A 19,865-nucleotide genomic window follows, 5' to 3' on the forward strand; every position below is an offset into this window, starting at 1 on the left:
AACAGTCCGTCAAGGCTACACGGGGGATGTTTGTCTGTATTGTGAGTGTGTGTGCGCACGCAGGGTGCTGTGCTCTCAGTCGAACAGCGCGAATCTAAAAATAGCCGTCGGCGTTGACAAACACAAAACCCTGAGTACACGGTCGCCACTCCTCCTCCACTACCTCCTCACGCTGCGCCTCCCCGTCCGCAGTCGTCCGCTGCAGCGCGTCGATTGACCTGCAAATCAGAATAGAGACGCCGGTTGTGATCACCAGCGAAACGTCGTTCTTGAATTGTACATGTTGTGGGTTTACCTTCGAACTAGAAACTAATTGGCACGTTTTGTTTTCGTGACAAGCCTCACTAATTGGCTGTGTCCAAGGGTGGGCGGATTTAATGACACATTCACATTTACGCAATCTAACACAAGCAACCCGTCATCATGGATGATAGTTGTCACGGAAGGCTGCCCACGTTATGACCTGGCCTGCAGTCCCCGCCTTCTGACGTCGCCTTGCATGCGCCGTAATTAATATCCAACATTTTCTGCGAATGATGAGAAATCCTATCGCGACACGGAACTGCGTCGCGCAGGACGGCAACACAGAGATAGCAAGCAGACAAAGATCACCCGTATAGCCTTAGCGTCCTGTTGGGACAAGTGCTGTTAGCGAGTAACACCTGTGAAGGCTGACACGGCGCACGAGGGGGCGGGTGGCCAGCACCACGCCCGAGGTGTGAAGCTCAAACACATCTTGAGGGCTCGACTCCCATAATGCCTTGCATGCATGTCATGTGACCACCACACCACGTGCGCAATGCTCTCAGCCTTGTTTAAGCCACCAACTCGACAGCGCTGAACGTGTGCGGCCGTGTTATTGTTGCGGGCCGCCAACTGCAACAAGCCCTGTTGCTAAATCCACACGCGCTTTCCCGCACGCTTTGCCCGTTTGTCGGCTGTGTTTTTTTTGCGACTCGCAGATGGCAGTGAGGCGGTGGCCGCTGAGCTATGAGCTTCTGTTTTTTTCCCAATTCCATTCAAACATTTCCGTCCACTCGCTAGGTCAGGTGATGGGCGCCCTCTCGGAGAACGAGCCGTGCGTCTTCGCGGACCCGGGGGTTTTCGTTTAACTTTTCACCACGACAACTTCTCGGGCTCACGGCGGAATGATTGGAACGCGTTTCGTGACGTCAGCCGGAGGTGCGATTGCGATGACGGTGATTGCACGACGTGACGAGAGTTCAATAACATCCCAAGAGCTCTTTATGCCTCGGGGATCGATCATAAACTAACACTATAAAAAACATATTTTACTAGGTAAGGCCCCCCTGAGCTATATAGCTTTAATTCAGAAGCGACCTGACCACAAATGAAAGCTCAACGAAGTGGCTTCCCATGTGGAAATTCATAGCAGCCAAATAATCTCAACGCATGTTTCTAAATGTGGAGGGGAAAGCCGGAGAAAAATCCATGCGATCACGGGGAGAGAAAAACACAACTCCAAATATACAGCAGGCGTCAGGGTCGGGATCGACACGACGAACTCCTGCATAACAGGCGAGGTAGTTAACATCTCCTAGCCACCGTGAATAATGGAGCCACCACTTGGAAGGTAAGGGGCAATGCTTGTGGAATAGACGTACTTTCCCCGACAAATAGAATGTGGAATTTCACCATCGGCCCTGAGCTGTAAACAGAACATCGTCACCGCCTCTCGCTCGGCTGAGTAAGAACCAGATTTTGAGAGTTGCCACCTCCGACTAAATCCTCCGGGACCTCGTCGGATCCCAAAAAGCGAAGTGGGATTGAGCCCGGGTAGTGCTCAGATTGCCTTGGTAGAACAGCAATGGATGATAGAATCCCAGAGCTTTGAGTGTCACCCCCTGGTATCAGTGCTGGATTGTCCTTGCAGCAAGTAGTAGCTACGTATGTAGTAGCTACGTATGTAATAGCTACACAAGTGTAGTAGCTACGTATGTAGTAGCTACGTATGTAATAGCTACATATGTAGTAGCTACGTATGTAGTAGCTACACATGTAGTAGCTACATATGTAGTAGCTACGGGCCCCGCACTTTCAAGGGCCCCGCGCTAAATGCCTTCAAGCTATCAATTCCGGTTCAGTGATTCTGCACTTGCTCTATTACTATAGTACTATACTGCCTTCAACTATTATGAACGACTGGGTGTTTAACGTTAGAAATTTGTCGTATTATCTGCCTGTATAGTAAATAAAAAAATACAGTGACTTTGCTATGCAAGTTACAATTAGTGTTTTAATATTTATGTGTTTTTTAAAATGTTTTTAGGGCCCCTTTATAACATAATCTACAGGCCCGGCACTAGCTGAATCCGGCATCCCCAGGTATCCGTGATGAGATTTCTCTGGTTGACCTCCAACTCGAAGAAGCCAAACTCATGAACGTGGGGCAGGACCCTCGTGGAATCGAGTCTTGAGACTCATTGAGGCGATCCCGTGTAAATAAAAAACATTGTATATTTTTTTTTTAATTGTGATGACATTTAAGAAATCGCATTCCTTTAACCACTAACGCTGCCTCATAAAATAACATATGAGGCTGACGTTTCTGGCACTCACTCTTGCCGAGGATAGAAACGCCACTGCCTAACACTTTGATTTGGTTCCAACGTTGACAGCAGATTCAGTGACGCACGCAATGAGATTTTTAAAAAGTGCACAAGTTTTGAGCTCTTATCGCTCATCAGCATGCCACGGCCGCTTGCGCATTCGCCGCATGGCGTGGATGATGATAATGCTGATGGCGCCTGGTGGTTGATTTTTATCAAAGCGATCAGCCAGGCTCGCGGTGACGTCACTGGAGTGCATCTCCTTCACGTCGCGCGCTCGCTCCGCTGTCCATGAAGCGCGGCGTGACTGGCTGAGTTAGTGGGTCGGTGGGCGAGTGGGTGGGTGAGTGGGTGGGTGAGTGAGTGGGTGAGTGGGTGAGTGAGTGGGTGGGTGGGTGAGTGAGTGGGTGAGTGGGTGGGTGAGTGGGTGGGTGGGTGAGTGGGTGAGTGAGTGGGTGAGTGAGTGGGTGAGTGGGTGGGTGAGTGAGTGGGTGAGTGGGTGGGTGGGTGGATGAGTGAGTGGGTGAGTGGGTGAGTGGGTGAGTGGGTGAGTGAGTGGGTGGGTGAGTGGGTGAGTGAGTGAGTGGGTGGGTGGGTGGGTGAGTGAGTGGGTGGGTGGGTGAGTGGGTGGGTGAGTGGGTGAGTGAGTGGGTGGGTGAGTGGATGAGTGGGTGAGTGAGTGGGTGGGTGAGTGGGTGAGTGAGTGGGTGGGTGAGTGAGTGGGTGGGTGAGTGGGTGGGTGGGTGAGTGGGTGAGTGAGTGGGTGGGTGAGTGGGTGAAGCAGTAAGTGGTTGGGTGTATGATTGTGTGAGTGGGTGAGTTTCTGAGTGTGTAATTGAGTGGGTGAGTGAGTGGGTGAAGCTGTAAGTGGTTGGGTGTATGATTATGTAAGTGAGTGAGTGTGTACGTGATTGTGTGAGTGAGTGTGTGAGTGAGTGGGTGAGTAAGTGAGTGGATGAGTGTGTGCGTTTGTAAGTGAGTGTGTAAGTGAATGGGTAAGTGTGTATGTGTGTAAGTGAATGGGTGAGTGCGTAATTGAGTGGAGGAGTTGAGTGGCCTGGTGAGTGGGGGAATGAGTGAGTGGGTAAGTGATTGGGTGAGTGAGTGGGTGAGTGTGTGAGTTTGTAAGTGAGTGTGTAAGTGAGCGGGTAGTCACTTATTTTCCCGACTTCCCTTGCTTGGTCCCCCCCCCTCCTCCCGAGGGTGTCTGCGCTCCGCCACGCGCGCCACGCTCTGGCCTCATGACTCGTGCACGTGGCTGCCGTCTTCACTGCTGCTGTGACGTCACAGCTGCTGTGACGTCGCGGCTGTCCGCTGCGTGTTCGGCTCCGGGCCGCGTGTTGTTCGGCATCTCTGACATTTCACTCCGCGGTCTCCAGTTTCTAAAGAAGCTTCGCGGCACAACCACGAAAGAACTCCCCCCCCCCCCCATCGTGCACCGTAGACATGAGAGGTGATGCTGGGACTCGCGGTCGCGTAGGAACCCCCAATGGACGATAGTAGCGAGACAGAGAGCGGCGAATGGGGCGGCCTCCTGCGGCAAAGCCTCCGAAAGTGTGCACGTGCGGCGATGAGCATCCTCACGATCCTCTCAGCATTGGGGGATTGACATGGCACACAATGCACTGCACACACATCATTCCAGAGTGTGCTGCTGCTCTTGCTGATGATGCAGCTGTTGCTGCTGCTAATGGTGATGATAAGGCTGCTGGGAATGATGATAGCGGTGGCGGTGGTGGTGGTAGTATTGCTGCTACTGCTTATGATGACGATGATGCTGCTGATGATAATGAAGAAAATTATGACAGCGATGATGATCACAATGATGATGATAATGATGACAATTAAGATGATTCTGATTGCACGCAGGAGTGACGCTCACAATTCCGCCGAGCGTGCCCCCGTCCGCCGGCTCTCCGCTGCTCCTGGTCGCGTGTCGCAGTCCCCCAACGAGGGGGCCCCCTTATCCGGGATCCGTCGGACCCCGACCCTCAACCTCCCGTTCCGGGGCCCCCCGATCTCCCGTTTGGCCACCAACGGCTACTACGCCTCGCCGCACGCGGCCACCACGGACCGCTCCTCCTTCTCCTCCTCTTCAGAGAAAGGCGATTCCAACGGGGACCCTACCCCGGATTCCGGAGTCTCGTCCCCGCGAGGATCTCACGACGCCGACTCCAACGACGACGTCATCGACCTGTGCGCCGCGTCCCCCGAGCTGGCTCCGAGATCATTGAGGGCCCCCGGGGAAGGCCCCGGCCAGCCGGACCGGCCACCCTCCGTTGCGGAGGACGAGGAGAAGGGCGGCTTGGACAGCCAGGAGAACGGGATGATGATGACGACGATGATGAAGATGTCGTCGTTGAGGATGATGCGGAGGAACGGAGGAGGAGCCGGCTCTTCGCTGGACCTGAGCGCCAGTGTGGGCAGCGGCAGCGACGGCGGGAGGAGGAGGCCGTCGCCCAGCCTCAGCCTGAGCCAGAGCAGCGAAACGTCGGGCCTCGATTCGTGGGCCTCACAGGAGTCGCTCGACGACTCGCAGGAGGACCTCTTCCAGCGCGAGGTGAACAAGATTCGGCGCGGCAGTGAGGATTTCACGTTGGTGGAGATCAAGACGCCGGACGGTGAGATTGGGCGGCGGAGCTCGAGGGCCGGGGGAGGGTCGGATCAACGTGGTCCCTCGTGGGCCCCCGTGGGCCCGCAGTGGGCCTCGACAGCCCGCTAAGACTACGCGCTTAATCTTTGTCTTTGCGCCATCCAGAGAACGAGCAGGAGGCCGACTGGCTGAAGGAGACCGGATTCCTGACCCAGGGGGAGCGGCCGCGGAGGTCGAGCCGCAAGGGCCGCACCGGAGCGGGCGACGGCGGCGGCGACGACGACACTGCCGGGGACGAGCTGGGGCTGGTGGAATCGGACGAGGACGAGGAGTCGCACCGCGAGGAGCTGATGTCCACCCTGAGCGTTGCGCAGAGGATCACCGTGCAGAAGCGCATGAACAACTTCACGCAGTCGACCCGGGCGCCCGACAAGAAGGGCCCACGTGACGTGCGCGACGTGTTCCTGAGCGCCGTCGAGGTGGGCGGCACCAACAAAGATCCCCCCCCCTGCCCCCCCGCCCCCCCGCCCCGGACCCTGTAGCCTCAGCAGACTGTGGGGGCAAGCGCTGCTAGCAGGTAGCCGGCACGGCACACGAGGGGGTGGGTGGCGATGTTTACACATCGCTTACCGGGGACTCACTTGAGGCTGGGCCGACCTAGGGGGGGCCCAGGACCGGTTTAGATTCTCGTCACTGGTGTTGGCTGTGAATGGGAATCAAACTCGGGTCACTGGGCTCGTACACACACCTATCCTCACCCCCCCCCCCCTTCCTCTGCTGACCCCGTGCCCCCAGGCGATGAGCTCTGATCCCCAGGAGAGGAACCCCCTCACGATACCCGAGCTGGCCATCGTGAGTCCGTCGGGAATGCTGAGCGCTTTCAAGCCGCGCGCGTCGCACTACAGCGTCAAGGACGCGGAAGGTGCCCGGAGCCACAACAATCACTACCACAACAACCACAACAACCACCACCACCACAACAACCACAACAACCACCACCACAACAACCACCACCCCCACAACAACCACAACAACCACCACCACAACAACCACCACCACAACAACCACAACAACCACAACAACCACCCCCACAACAACCACAACAACCACAACAACCACCACCACAACAACCACCACCACAACAACCACAACAACCACCACAACAACCACCACCACAACAGGCTACAACAGATGAGTTGCAACGCGTAACCCTGGTGATGAGTTGCAACGCGTAACCACGGTGAGGAGTTGCAACGCGTAACCACGGTGAGGAGTTGCAACGCGTAACCACGGTGAGGAGTTGCAACGCGTAACCACGGTGATGAGTTGCAACGCGTAACCACGGTGATGAGTTGCAACACGTAACCACGGTGATGAGTTGCAACGCGTAACCACGGTGATGAGTTGCAACGCATAACCACGGTGATGAGTTGCAACGCGTAACCACGGTGATGAGTTGCAACGCGTAACCACGGTGATGAGTTGCAACGCGTAACCACGGTGATGAGTTGCAACGCGTAACCATGGTGATGAGTTGTAACGCGTAACCACGGTGATGAGTTGCAACGCGTAACCACGGTGATGAGTTGCAACGCGTAACCACGGTGATGAGTTGCAACGCGTAACCACGGTGATGAGTTGCAACGCGTAACCACGGTGATGAGTTGCAACGCGTAACCACGGTGATGCGACCGTTTCTGCCGCAGAGCGCCAGGCCGGCTCGGAGCGGCCCCCCCCGCCCGAGAGGCGTGAACCCCACAGGGCCCCCGACCTCGGCCTCTTCCGCACGGACATCGCCTACTCGGAGCAGGGGAATGCCTCCCATGACGGCCCCCCCCCAGAACTTACCCCGGGCACCAGGCTGCCCGTACGAGCCCCCCCCCCACAATCCACCGATGTTGAGGACTCACTCACTCACCCACTCATTCACTCACTCACTCACCCACTCACTCACTCACTCACCCACTCTTTCACTCACTCACTCACTCACCGACTCACTCACTCACTCACGCACTCACCCACTCACTCACCCACTCATTTACTCACTCACTCATTCACTCACCCACTCACCCACTCATCCACTCACTCATTCACTCACCCACTCATTCACTCATTCACTCACTCATTCACTCACCCACTCACTCACCCACTCACTCACTCACTCACGCAATCACCCACTCACTCACCCACTAATTTACTCACTCACTCATTCACTCACCCACTCACCCACTCATTCACTCACTCATTCACTCACCCACTCATTCACTCACTCACCCAGTCACTCACTCACGCACTCACCCACTCACTCACTCACTCACCCACTCACTCACTCACGCACTCACCCACTCACTCACTCACGCACTCACGCACTCACTCATTCACCCACTCATTTACTCACTCACTCATTCACTCACCCACTCACCCACTCATTCACTCACTCATTCACTCACCCACTCATTCACTCACCCACTCATTCACTCACCCATTCACCCACTCACTCACTCATTCACTCACTCACTCATTCACTCATTCACTCACTCACCCACTCATTCACTCACTCACTCACTCACTCATTTACTCACCCATTCATTCACTCACCCACTCACCCACTCACTCACTCACCCACTCATTCACTCACTCACCCACTCATTCACTCATTCACTCACCCATTCATTCACTCACCCACTCACTCACTCACTCACCCATTCACTCACTCACTCACTCACTGACTCACCCACTCATTCATTCACTCACCCACTCACTCACTCACTCACGCACTCACCCACTCACTCACCCACTCATTTACTCACTCATTCATTCACTCACCCATTCATTCACTCACTCACTCACCCACTCACTCACGCACTCACCCACTCACTCACTCACTCACCCACTCATTCACTCACTCACTCACTCACCCACCCACTCACTCACTCACTCACGCACTCACGCACTCACTCACTCACCCACTCATTTACTCACTCACTCATTCACTCACCCACTCACCCACTCATTCACTCACTCATTCACTCACCCACTCATTCACTCACCCACTCATTCACTCACCCATTCACCCACTCACTCACTCATTCACTCACTCACTCACTCATTCACTCACTCACCCACTCATTCACTCACTCACTCATTCACTCACCCATTCATTCACTCACCCACTCACTCACTCATTCATCCACTCACTCACTCACCCACTCATTCACTCATTCACTCACTCACCCACTCATTCACTCATTCACTCACCCATTCATTCACTCACCCACTCACTCACTCACCCATTCACTCACTCACTCACTGACTCACCCACTCATTCATTCACTCACCCACTCACTCACTCACGCACTCACCCACTCACTCACCCACTCATTTACTCACTCACTCATTCACTCACCCACTCACCCACTCATTCACTCACTCATTCACTCACCCACTCATTCACTCACCCACTCATTCACTCACCCATTCACCCACCCACTCACTCACTCACTCATTCACTCACTCACTCATTCACTCATTCACCCACTCATTCACTCACTCACCCACTCATTCACTCACCCATTCATTCACTCACCCACTCACTCACTCACTCACCCACCCACTCACTCACTCACCCACTCATTCACTCACTCACTCACCCACTCATTCACTCATTCACTCACCCACTCACTCACTCACCCATTCACTCACTCACTCTTCCACTCATTCATTCACTCACCCACTCACTCACTCATTCACTCACCCACTCACTCACTCACTCACCCACTTACTCACCCCCTCACCCACCCACTCACTCACCCACTCACCCACCCACTGATTCACCACTCACCCAATTACTCACCCACTCACTCACCCACCCAATTACTCGCCCACTCACCCCCTCACCCACCCACCCACCCACTCACGACACTGCAGGTCAAAACTCTTCTCTCTCTCTGCGTCTTCCCTCGCACTGCTCCGCTTTGGAATTCCCTTCCCTCCTCCTCCCCCCATCACCATCATCTCTTTTCCCCAAGCGCTGAGAATTCGAGACTCTCAACCACTACCCAGACTACCACCACTTCGGTTGCGCTGGTTGTAGCTGGCCGATAACCAGCTCCCTGATGCTGATCGCGATGGCGATGATGACCCATCCTCGGCGATTATGGAAACAGTAATATGATGGACCTCCTCCACTTCCTGCTCCCCCCCATCGCCCCCCCCCCATCGCCCCCCCCCCCCCCCCCCCATCGAACCCCCCCCCGCTGTCCGCCGCTGTGCAGGAGTTCTGTCTGAGCCAGGACTGGCTGGGCGCCACGCGCCCGGACGCGCTCTCCCCACGTGACCTCACGCGCATGCGGCGCGTGGCGCTCATCGAGCTCACGGCGCTGTTCGACAGCCTCAGCCTGCAGCTCAAGCGGTGCAGGGCGGCCAAGACCAAGCGCGGAGGTGGGTGGCATGGTGTGGGTGTGGGTGCGGGGTGTGGGGTGGCATGGTGTGGGTGTGGGTGCAGGGTGTGTGGGTGCAGGGTGTGGGTGCAGGGTGTGGTGCAGGGTGTGGATGCGGGTGTGGGTGTGGGGTGGCAGGGTGTGGGTGCAGGGTGTGGGTGCAGGGTGTGGGTGCAGGGTGTGGGTGCAGGGTGTGGGTGTGGGGTAGCATGGTGTGGGTGTGGAGTGTGGGTGCAGGGTGTGTGTGCAGGGTGTGTGTGCATGGTGTGGGTTGGCACGGTGTGGGTGCAGGGTGTGGGTGTGGGTGCAGGGTGTGTGTGAAGGGTCTGTGTGCAGGGTGTGGGTTGGCAGGGTGTGGGTGCAGGGTGTGGGTGCAGGGTGTGGAGTGGCAGGGTATGGGGTGTGGGGTGCAGAGTTCAGAGTGCACCTAGCCTGGCACAAGTCTCGTGCTGTTGCTATTGATCACGTTTACGGTGCCGTCTCTCCCACAGACCAAGCCGTGTTCGGGGTGTCCCTCGCCGAGCTCCTGGAGCAGGACCGGAGGAGAGAGGAAGGCATCTGCGTGCCGCGAATCATGGAACAGGTGAGCAAACTCACACTGCACTCAGGCGCACTGCAGGAACCATACCCACAAGCACGCTTACAAAGTGCGCCCAGGAAGGGTTGCTGATCGATTGTCAAGAGAATGGAGTGTGTGTCAAGGAGAGGAATGCACCCAAAAGGGCGTCCAACGGGGAGATGGAGCAAAGAGGTCAGCTCGTGAGCTGGTGCCGGGTGGATTGTTCCATCGCGGGGTCGTGAGAGGTGGCGACAGCTTTGGGAGGCCATCACCCAGCATTGGATTGATCATGGCTGATGACGATGACAACGACGCAGAAATTCTGGTGAAGCCGCGCCCGCAGGCACATTTACAGAGCGCGCCGAGTGGGACCGTCTGCCTCACCGCGGGCGTTAAAGATCCCGTGACGTATTCCGCAAGAGTCGGTCATTGTTGCTAGGCAGTCTCATGGTTCACATTTTTCCAAATATAACAAAAATCACCACAAATTACGCGACTATGATTACAGAAAACTATGCAAAGGGACCATCACCCCCTGCTGGCAAACCTCAGAGCTTGGGCAATTGCTTGCGCCCGTGTGTGGAGGTCGGGTAGGGTTGACCCCGTGTGACCCTGTGTGACCCCGTGTGACCCCGCCACTCTCACAGCTGATCCAGCACCTGGAGAAGCAGGGACTCGACCAGGACGGGATCCTGCGCGTGTCGGGCAACGCGGCGAGGGTGAAGGTGAGCGACGGGGATGAGGGGGTGGGTGGGGGGCATCATCGTGCTCATCATTGGCATCATGGCCACCACTACCATGATCATCGTCGTCACCGCAGTCAACATCACCGTCACCATGACAGTCATCGTCAGTATCATTTCTGTAATCATCGTCAACGATCAACGTCATCATAATCACATCATCGCTTACGATCGTTATCGTTTCCCCCGTTACCACCGCCATGATTGGTGATGGTTGGCATCACCACAATTACAATGACTACCACCATTGCCACGATCATCGTTGTTGTCATGATGACCACGATCACCGTCATTATCATTGTGACACATCAACATCTATACAATAGTTATCATGATCACTGCAGTCCTCATCATTATCATTACCATCCTCACTACCACCAGCAGCACCGACACTACCACCACGGTCATCATCATCATGGCTGTCCATCCTCCTGTTCTCCCTTGACCCCCAACGCTCCCGTGACCACCCCCCCCCCTTGACCCCCCCGTGACCCCCCCGTGACCTCAGGCTGCGCGCAAGCAGTTGGACAATCCGCTGACTCGGGACTCGTTCGCGTGGGGGCAGCTGAGCTCTGCGGATGCAGCGGCGCTGCTGAAGATGTTCGTGCGGGAGCTGCCGACCCCACTGCTTACAGTGGAGTACATGATCGCCTTCGCCACCGTCACCAGTGCGTGGACACACACACGTGTACACACACACACGTGTACACACACGTGTACACACACACGTGTACACACACGTGTACACGCACACACACGTGTACACACACGTGTACACACACACGCGTACACACACGTGTACACGCAAACACACACGTGTACACACACACGTGTACACACACGTGTACACACACACGTGTACACGCATACACACGTGTACACACACGTGTACACACACACGTGGACACACACGTGTACACGCACACACACACACACGTGTACACGCACACAAACACACGTGTACACGCACACACACACGTGTACACGCACACACACACGTACACGCACACACACACACACGTGTACACACACGTGTACACGGACACACACACACGTGTACACACACGTGTACACGGACACACATACACGTGTACACACACGTGTACACGCACACACACACGTGTACACACACGTGTACACGCACACACACACACGTGTACACACACGTGCACACGCACACACACACGAGTGTAGACGCACACACACACACGTGTACACACAAACACATGTGTACACACAAACACGTGTACACATACGTGCATATACACACGTCCATGCATGTATGCATGCACATTCACGCGGCTATACGTGCACACTGGTGCACGTTCAATACGAACCAATCATCGGTGTGATGTCGCTCACCCCAACCGCTCACCCCTCTCTCCCTCTCTCCCCCCCACCGTCCTCACCAGAAATCAACTCGACGAGACAGAGAATTCAGGCGCTCAACCTGCTCGTGCTGCTGCTGCCCGACGCCAACAGGGACACGCTGGAGGTGGGGGCCGTGGGTGACGGTGTGGAGGAGCTGGGGGTCGGTGGGGTCGGGGTCACGGTTAGGGTTCGTGACCAGGGTCTGGTTGGGCAACGTGCGGTGGGGGGGGGGACAGTCGAGGTGTGTGTGGGGGGGGGGGGGGGCATGGCGGCTAGCGTGATAAACTACAAACCCGGTGACCCGAGTTAGATTCCCGGCCACGGCTAGCCAGGCACTACCCCCGCTCAGCTTGCAAGATCTGATGACTTCGGAAGATTTGGTGGCAGGTCCAACGCCTGGTTCACTCGGAACACCTCCAGCCGTCCCGTCTCCTACATCCTGTTTATGGCGATGAATAAGTGAATGCAAACCCTCAGAACATAAAACAAAATAATGAACATATCGATAAATGGTCTAAAACCTCTGCCCCGATTCCTCCATCCCCTCCGCCCCGCCCCACGCAGGCGCTGCTGCTGCTACTGGGCAAGGTGGTGTCGAGGGAGCAGCAGAACCGCATGGGGCTGGGCAACGTCGCCAAGATCATGGCCCCCAACCTCTTCATGCCCAAGGGGCTACGCGGCATGGGCCGGGAGTGGGCGCAGATGCAGGCGCACGCCGATACGGCGGACGTGGTGGCCTTCCTCGTCAACTACCGCCACATCATCTGGACGGTGCGCGTGTGGCCGTGGGAGGGGTCTCTGTATGTGTGTTGGTGCGGGCGGTGATGGTTATCTGAGCCGGTCGTGGGCCTCCCCTAGGTCGACTCAGCTTCAAATACGTATCTGTTGCGGTTGGTAAACGTCGCCACTTGGGGAGATGAAGGCGGCTGGGCGTGGTGTTGGCAACTATCAGGTTCTCGCCAACAGCACTTGCTCCAACAATCTGTTGAAGGCTATAGGGGGCGTCTTTGTGAAGATGTAATTGTGTACGTTGTGTGTGCGTGTGTTCACGCGTTGATCAGTGTGTGCACTCCTGCGTGGGTGACGAAGGCAAATCTAAATCAAGTACAGCGATGGAGCAAATAGAAAGGGGCACAGAGACAACTTCTCTGTCGCATGGGGAAGCGAATATATTGCACAAACATGTTCGATAATAAATTCACTGCGAGGCAAAAGCTGACTCGGGCAGATTATTTTTAGACTGACTATAGTTACAATATAACGATGAGTTACAGAAGCATTCCGCAGATACAGGGGGCTGCTATTGGAGTAATGTTCCATTCAACGACCATTCCCCCTCGCTCCTCTCGTCCCCCCCCTCCCCCCAGGTCCCCGCGTTCCTGCTGCGCCAGGTGAGGGAGCAGAACGAGCTGAGGCAGCGGCATCGTCAGAAGGAGCACGGGGCCAACGCGGGGGGGCTCAGGTTCCTGAGACGCATCCAGGGGGGTCGAGACGGTTCAGCACTACGGACAAATCCCGCACAGGTGGGAGGTGGCACTGCCAATGATGATGATGCTGACGATGATGCTGCCAATAAGGTTGCTGCTGATGCTGCTGATGCTGCTGATGATGATGCTGAGACTGGTGATGATGATGCTGCTCCTGATGATGCTGCCAATAATGTTGTTGCTGATGCTGCTGATGCTGCTGATGATGATGCTGAGACTGGTGATGATGATGCTGCTCCTGATGATGCTGCCAATAATGTTGTTGCTGATGCTGCTGATGCTGCTGATGATGATGTTGAGACTGGTGATGATGATGCTGCTGCTGATGATGCTGCTGTTACTTATGCTGCTGCTGATCATTATGATGCTTCTGATTCTAATGATGCTGATGATACCGATGATGCTGCTGCTGATGATTGATGCTTCTGATGCTGCTGCTGATGCTGCTGCTTCTGACGACGCCGATGCCGATGGTGTTACGTGTCGCGCGAGCAGCCGACGGGCGTGATCACGGTGAGAGGCGACGGGTGGCTTCGCGTGCCCGAGCTGGCCGTGGACCTGGTCCGTGGCACCACGGTGGGCGACGTCCTCGTCTGCTTCGAGCAGCACGTCCTGCGCCAAAGGTGGGGGGGGGGGGGTGATGTAGTGCAGCTCATCGGGGACCCATGGATGGTTCTCTCGCCCCTCTGTCTTGTCTCTGAGTCTTGTCTCTGCGTCTCTGAGTCTCTGCGTCTGGTCCCTGCTAATGGGAGGTGCATCATTATCATCATCCGATATGATGATGGATAGTGTGTGCCATGACAATGAAGATTATGTATCGTGTCTGATGATGACGACGATGCACTCTCTCGTCCCCCCTCTAGAAGAGAGCTGCACGTCAAGAGCTCGTTCCTCGACGAGTGCTGCCTCTGCGAGACGAAGGGCAACATCGGTGAGTGGAGCCTCATGGCAGGGGCAGGGAGCCTGTGGGCCATGGACCCCCCCCCCCCACCGTGACCCCCGTTACCGTGACCCCCCCCCCGTTACCGTGACCCCCCCCCGTTACCGTGACCCCCCCCCCGTTACCGTGACCCCCCCCGTTACCGTGGGGGGAGGTGGGGGGGGGGGTAAAGCGGCCGAGAGGCCCAACCCGGGAGGCGACGGCGTGGACCACGGTGAACTTGGTCTCTCGGCCGCTTTACCCCCCCCACCTCCCCCATCCCCCCCACCCCCCCACCCCCCCCATTCCCCCCACCCCCCATTGCCCCACCCCCCCCACCCCCCCCATCCCCTCCCATCCCCCCCCATTCCCCCACCGCCCCATCCCTCCCATCCCCCCCATTCCCCCCCCCAATCCCCACCTCTCCCCACCACCCCCCACCTCCCCCTACCTCCCCCTACCCCCCACCTCCCACCCCCCCCCCCACATCCTTGCCGTGGCATGAACCCTCCACGTGGACGCGCCCACCACTCGCCGGGGTTGGAAGCGTGACCGCCGACCGGGGGTCCCGTGCCTCTCGTTCCCACGTCTCGCCGGAGCGTCACCACGGCGGCGGCCGCTGTGCGTGTTCCCCCAGACGAGCGGGTTCTGGACAACGGGGCGCGCATGATGGAGCTGTGCGCCGTGAACAGGAACGCGGAATGGATCGTCAAGCGCCGACTGAAGCGGGTCTCAGCCTAGCGTGGGTCAGATCGGGCCGGGTGGGACTGGAGCCCAAGGGACGTGCGATTGAACCCAGACCTCTGCTTACACCGAGAATTGGGGGGCGGGGCAGTGACATCCATTGTTACGCTGCGCTTCTATGCTCCCCGCCACTGCTCCCATACACCAACCCGAACTGACCAACGTGTTGACATCTGGTCAGATAACCCCCACGAGCTGCAATGCGTGGGGAGGCCGTCATCCAGCAGTGGCAAAGAGCTGCGTGTGTGCGGCATATAGACTCCAATTCTCGACAGAGCCTTGCGGACAGTTAGCAAGCAGCTATGAAGGTCGGGATGACAGTGGCGGAGTGGTGCGACCAACACTGTAGGCCGAGCCTATCTGGATGAAGGCCAGCACAGGTCCAGATCACGTGTTCTCACTGATGTCGCCAGGAATCGAACTCAGGTGACCGGGTTCACAGCGCAGTGCGCTGCCCAAAGTGTATCCACACACCGTGAACAAAGACAAAGACACACAGACACACACACAGGCACACACACACAGACACACACACAGGCACACACACACAGACACAGGCACACACACAGGCACACACACAGGCACACACACACAGACACAGACACACACACAGGCGCACACACAAGCACACACACACAGACACACACACAGGCACACACAAAGGCACACACACAGACACACACACAGGCACACACACAGGCGCACACACAGGCACACACAGAGGCACACACACAGGCGCGCACACACAGGCACACAACAACCGCCATTCACCACTAAGTGGCGGTGACGTCACCACGACGCTTGTGCCAGGCCATGTGCACCTTGAGGCCACGTGAAGTGTCGAACGCCCACTGGCAGGAGGTCACGGGGCAGACCCAAGTGCCACGGGTCGACTGACTAAGATGACTGAGATGACTGGCTGATGCACCACCTGTGCCCCCTACTGTGCCAATCTGCTGTGCTTTAGCCACCCGGCGCTGCGCTCGTTGTTGTGAGCGTCGCTCCTCCGCCCTCCGTTGTTGTTGGAGGGCGACTACCTCCAACTGCCCAGTAGCATCCTTCACGAGCCTCCTACACAGAGGTCGATCTTGACACCGCTGGTACCAGTCATCGGCAAGTCCACTCAGCTCCACGTCCTCCTGTACCACATCACTCCATCTCTTCTCTAGCCCGTGCCGCGCCCGCTTAGCCCCCTCAATCAGGCCGAACAAAAGCTGTTTCGGCATGCGTTGGCTGGGCATGCGGGCTACATGACCCAGCCATCGCAGCCTTGCCCGCCGGAGGAGCTCACCGATGGGACCTTGCCCAGATCTTTCAAGGATTTGTGAGCTCCTCACACAATCCAGTCTGGTTAAACCCAGGATGGATCGTAGGCAGGCCAGCCTAAATGTTTCTAACCGGCGAAGATGTTCCATTAGGGGGGTCCACGTTTCGCAAGCATAGAGAAGGGAGGGAATGACCGTGGCCGAGAAGACCTGAAGCTTAGTGCGGAGCGACAGACCAGGTAGCTTCCACACAGCGTTACGCAACCGATGAAAAGATATTGCCGCTCGACTGATTCGGAGTGAGACCTCTGCTGTTAAACTGGAGCCAGTCATAAGCACACTACCCAGGTATGGGAAACTCTCCACTCTCTCCACAACTGCCCCATCACCGATTGGGAGTTGTGGGGGTGGAGTGTCCGATGGTACAAAATACCCAGGGCAGGTGCTTAGATTTGGTGGGGTTGGTGGTAAGGCCCCATCTCCAGCTATTACCAAATCATCGGTATACATAACGTGGTTGAGCAATAGGGAGCCATCCCTTGACCGTACCCGGGCATCGATCAGGCACACACACACACAGGTACACACACACAAAGACTTCCTGTGTAGCCTGCACAGACTGTTGGGGGCAATGCTGTTTGCAAGGACCTATGGAGGCTGGTGTGGGCAGTTCCTTGCCCGGCTGCCTTTGTCTCCACAGCTAAGTGGACCTATGGGAGGGACCCAGGACTGGTTCGGATATCAGTCGCCATTGACGTTAGCCCTGAGCTGGAATCGAACTCGGGTTACCAAGTTTGTAGCGCAGTGCGCTACAAACTGCTCCACCACGCCCCACATATACAGCCACACATACACACAAATACACAAATATTCACAGACACACACTCATACAATGATATTAAGAGCTATGATACAATTCGAATATGTTAGTATGTTATTTTTTTTAAAAATATATATAAATAACCTACATTTACATAGTATATATCGTATATCTGGAATATAATGGGTATATATTTGATCAAATACACGTAGGTATATATGTGCAGTGCATACATATTAAGACCACGTGTCCCTCTCCACGTGGCCTGCGTACAGTGGGTATGACCACTGCATCTGTGACTCGCTCTGTGGCGGGGCAAAGCGTGGCTCCTCGCCAACCTTCACGCGTCACCCCCGCCAGCACTTCGTGTGCAGCGCGTCTGGGACGCGAGCTGGTGACACGGTGACCCTGACGCTTGCCCTGACCTTGACTCCTCGACCTCGCGAACCCCACGCATTACCTCCCCCCACCAGCCCAGCATTCGCAAGCTTTTATGAAGTCATTTTATTGTTATTGTCACCATCATCGACAGTGGCATCATTCAGGAATTATCATCCGCAGCAGCAGCATAATCATGAGCAAAATCATCATCATTGGTGATTATAATCTGACGCCGTTATCTGCCTTGAACAGCTGAATGTGAAATTGTAGATGCTCTGCATCTTCATCAGCCATACGAAATGATCATAATCAGTAGCATCATCATCAACAGCAGCAATCTCATCAATAATGTGTGTAAATATGTTGAACGTAGCCAACCGTGCTCATCGGAGGTGCACATCATTGTGCATGGTAGCATCATGGACTTGGCAGGACCCTCCTGGCTTGAGTCTCGAGACTCCTGGTGAACCACGCGTCGCGATCATCGTCATCATCTCCACCAGGCTCGTCTGCCGTGGATTTCGCTGCTATGGTCTCACCCCCACCCCCAAGTACCCCCACCCCCTGCCATGTACCCCCCCACCCCCACCATGCACCCCCACTTTCTCCACCGTCCACGCCCGACTTCCTCCCCCCACCCATGAAGAGAGAGGAGAGATTTCCGCACTTTAGCTTCAGACCGCTCTAGAGATGATGATTGTGATGATCGTGATGATGATGATGATGTGGAGAATGAAGTCTCGTCATCTCCGCTTCGTCACTGTGACCCGGGCCCTAACCCTGACCCCAGCCCAAAGGCCGGCCGGGTCAGGCGTGGCCAGGGCTGCATGTTCCTGCGTAGCCACGCTAGCAGTGGAGTGAGCATTGTACCCCTCGTGGTGCGGGACGCGTGAGAGGCGCCCTGATGTCCCACGCGACCCCCCTGGCTCCTGGTCTCTCCAGGACTCCGATCCCTCCCCGATCCCCGCTGTTCTCAGAGCCCCCCGGTCTCTCCGGTTCCCTTGGTTTCCCCTTATTGCCTGCCGATCCCCTTTCTCAGCTCGTGATCTCTCTGGCTCCCCCTGATCCCCCTCGTTACCCCTGCGCTCTCTCTCTACTCCTCTCCCCTGACCCTCTCCCTGTGAGGTTCCCTGCTCTTTTGATCTTCCCAGGTCGTCTCCGATCTCCTGATTTACCGTATTCTCCAGATTACAGACATGATCGCCCAACTTTTGCTCTGACATAGAGGGAGTGTGTCTCCTAATCGAGAGAATACGGTAGCCCATCACGACCCCACAGCAGTTCAGTGCTCGTCTTACAGTATTGGTGACGCGTAGTGTGAACCTATCGCTGTCTATTCCGTATTAACGATCACACGCGTCTATGTTAATGTTATTATATTTTGTAATGCGGAAAGGTCGTGGTTTTGGACATTAAAAGCCAAGAACGTGCTTACCTGGTGGACTCCCCTGTTTATTATTATTATTATCAGCCAGTATCTTTCCACTGTTGGATGAAGGTCGCCGCCCCACGCCGTCACCATCCCCTCGGGACGCGCCGCGCTCCAATCCACTCTGCTCCTGGCGCCACGGTGGCTACGAGATGTTAACTCCCTCGCCTGGTATACAGGAGGTCGTGGTAGATGTTAACTCCCTCGCCTGGTGTACACGAGGTCGTGGTAGATGTTAACTCCCTCGCCTGGTACACAGGAGGTCGTGGTAGATGTTAACTACCTCGCCTGGTGTACAGGAGGTCGTGGTAGATGTTAACTCCCTCGCCTGGTACACAGGAGGTCGTGGTAGATGTTAACTCCCTCGCCTGGTGTACACGAGGTCGTGGTAGATGTTAACTACCTCGCCTGGTGTACAGGAGGTTGTGGTAGATGTTAACTCCATCGCCTGGTATACAGGAGGTCGTGGTAGATGTTAACTCCCTCGCCTGGTATACAGGAGGTCGTGGTAGATGTTAACTCCCTCGCCTGGTGTACACGAGGTC

The 19,865-nt window shown here is 56.1% G+C and overlaps 1 protein-coding gene across 2 annotated transcripts in view; it reads left to right on the forward strand.

Moving 5' to 3' along the window:
- The window catches only part of LOC116942549 (rho GTPase-activating protein 18-like), a 31,730-nt gene extending 12,405 nt beyond the window's left edge, over window positions 1–19,325 (forward strand). Inside the window, exons 3-16 of one of the 2 annotated variants that reach the window (XM_032954592.2) lie at window positions 4,440–5,191; window positions 5,329–5,642; window positions 5,959–6,085; window positions 6,870–7,030; window positions 9,438–9,603; window positions 10,094–10,185; window positions 10,809–10,886; window positions 11,413–11,572; window positions 12,317–12,399; window positions 12,840–13,046; window positions 13,643–13,798; window positions 14,258–14,385; window positions 14,626–14,693; window positions 15,319–19,325. In XM_032954592.2, the coding sequence (XP_032810483.2) occupies window positions 4,440–5,191; window positions 5,329–5,642; window positions 5,959–6,085; window positions 6,870–7,030; window positions 9,438–9,603; window positions 10,094–10,185; window positions 10,809–10,886; window positions 11,413–11,572; window positions 12,317–12,399; window positions 12,840–13,046; window positions 13,643–13,798; window positions 14,258–14,385; window positions 14,626–14,693; window positions 15,319–15,422 (2,596 nt within the window). In that variant the 3' untranslated portion in view covers window positions 15,423–19,325. Of the gene's footprint in view, window positions 1–4,439; window positions 5,192–5,328; window positions 5,643–5,958; window positions 6,086–6,869; window positions 7,031–9,437; window positions 9,604–10,093; window positions 10,186–10,808; window positions 10,887–11,412; window positions 11,573–12,316; window positions 12,400–12,839; window positions 13,047–13,642; window positions 14,386–14,625; window positions 14,694–15,318 lie in introns of those variants that run through there. The other variant, XM_076067176.1, reaches the window with a different exon arrangement.
- Window positions 19,326–19,865: the final 540 nt, after the last annotated feature.

The sequence above is a fragment of the Petromyzon marinus genome, chromosome 15 (genome assembly GCF_048934315.1).
Source record: "Petromyzon marinus isolate PM22_M1 ecotype Great Lakes invasive population chromosome 15, UKy_Petmar_22M1.pri1.0, whole genome shotgun sequence".
Taxonomy (NCBI): Eukaryota; Metazoa; Chordata; class Hyperoartia; order Petromyzontiformes; family Petromyzontidae; genus Petromyzon; species Petromyzon marinus.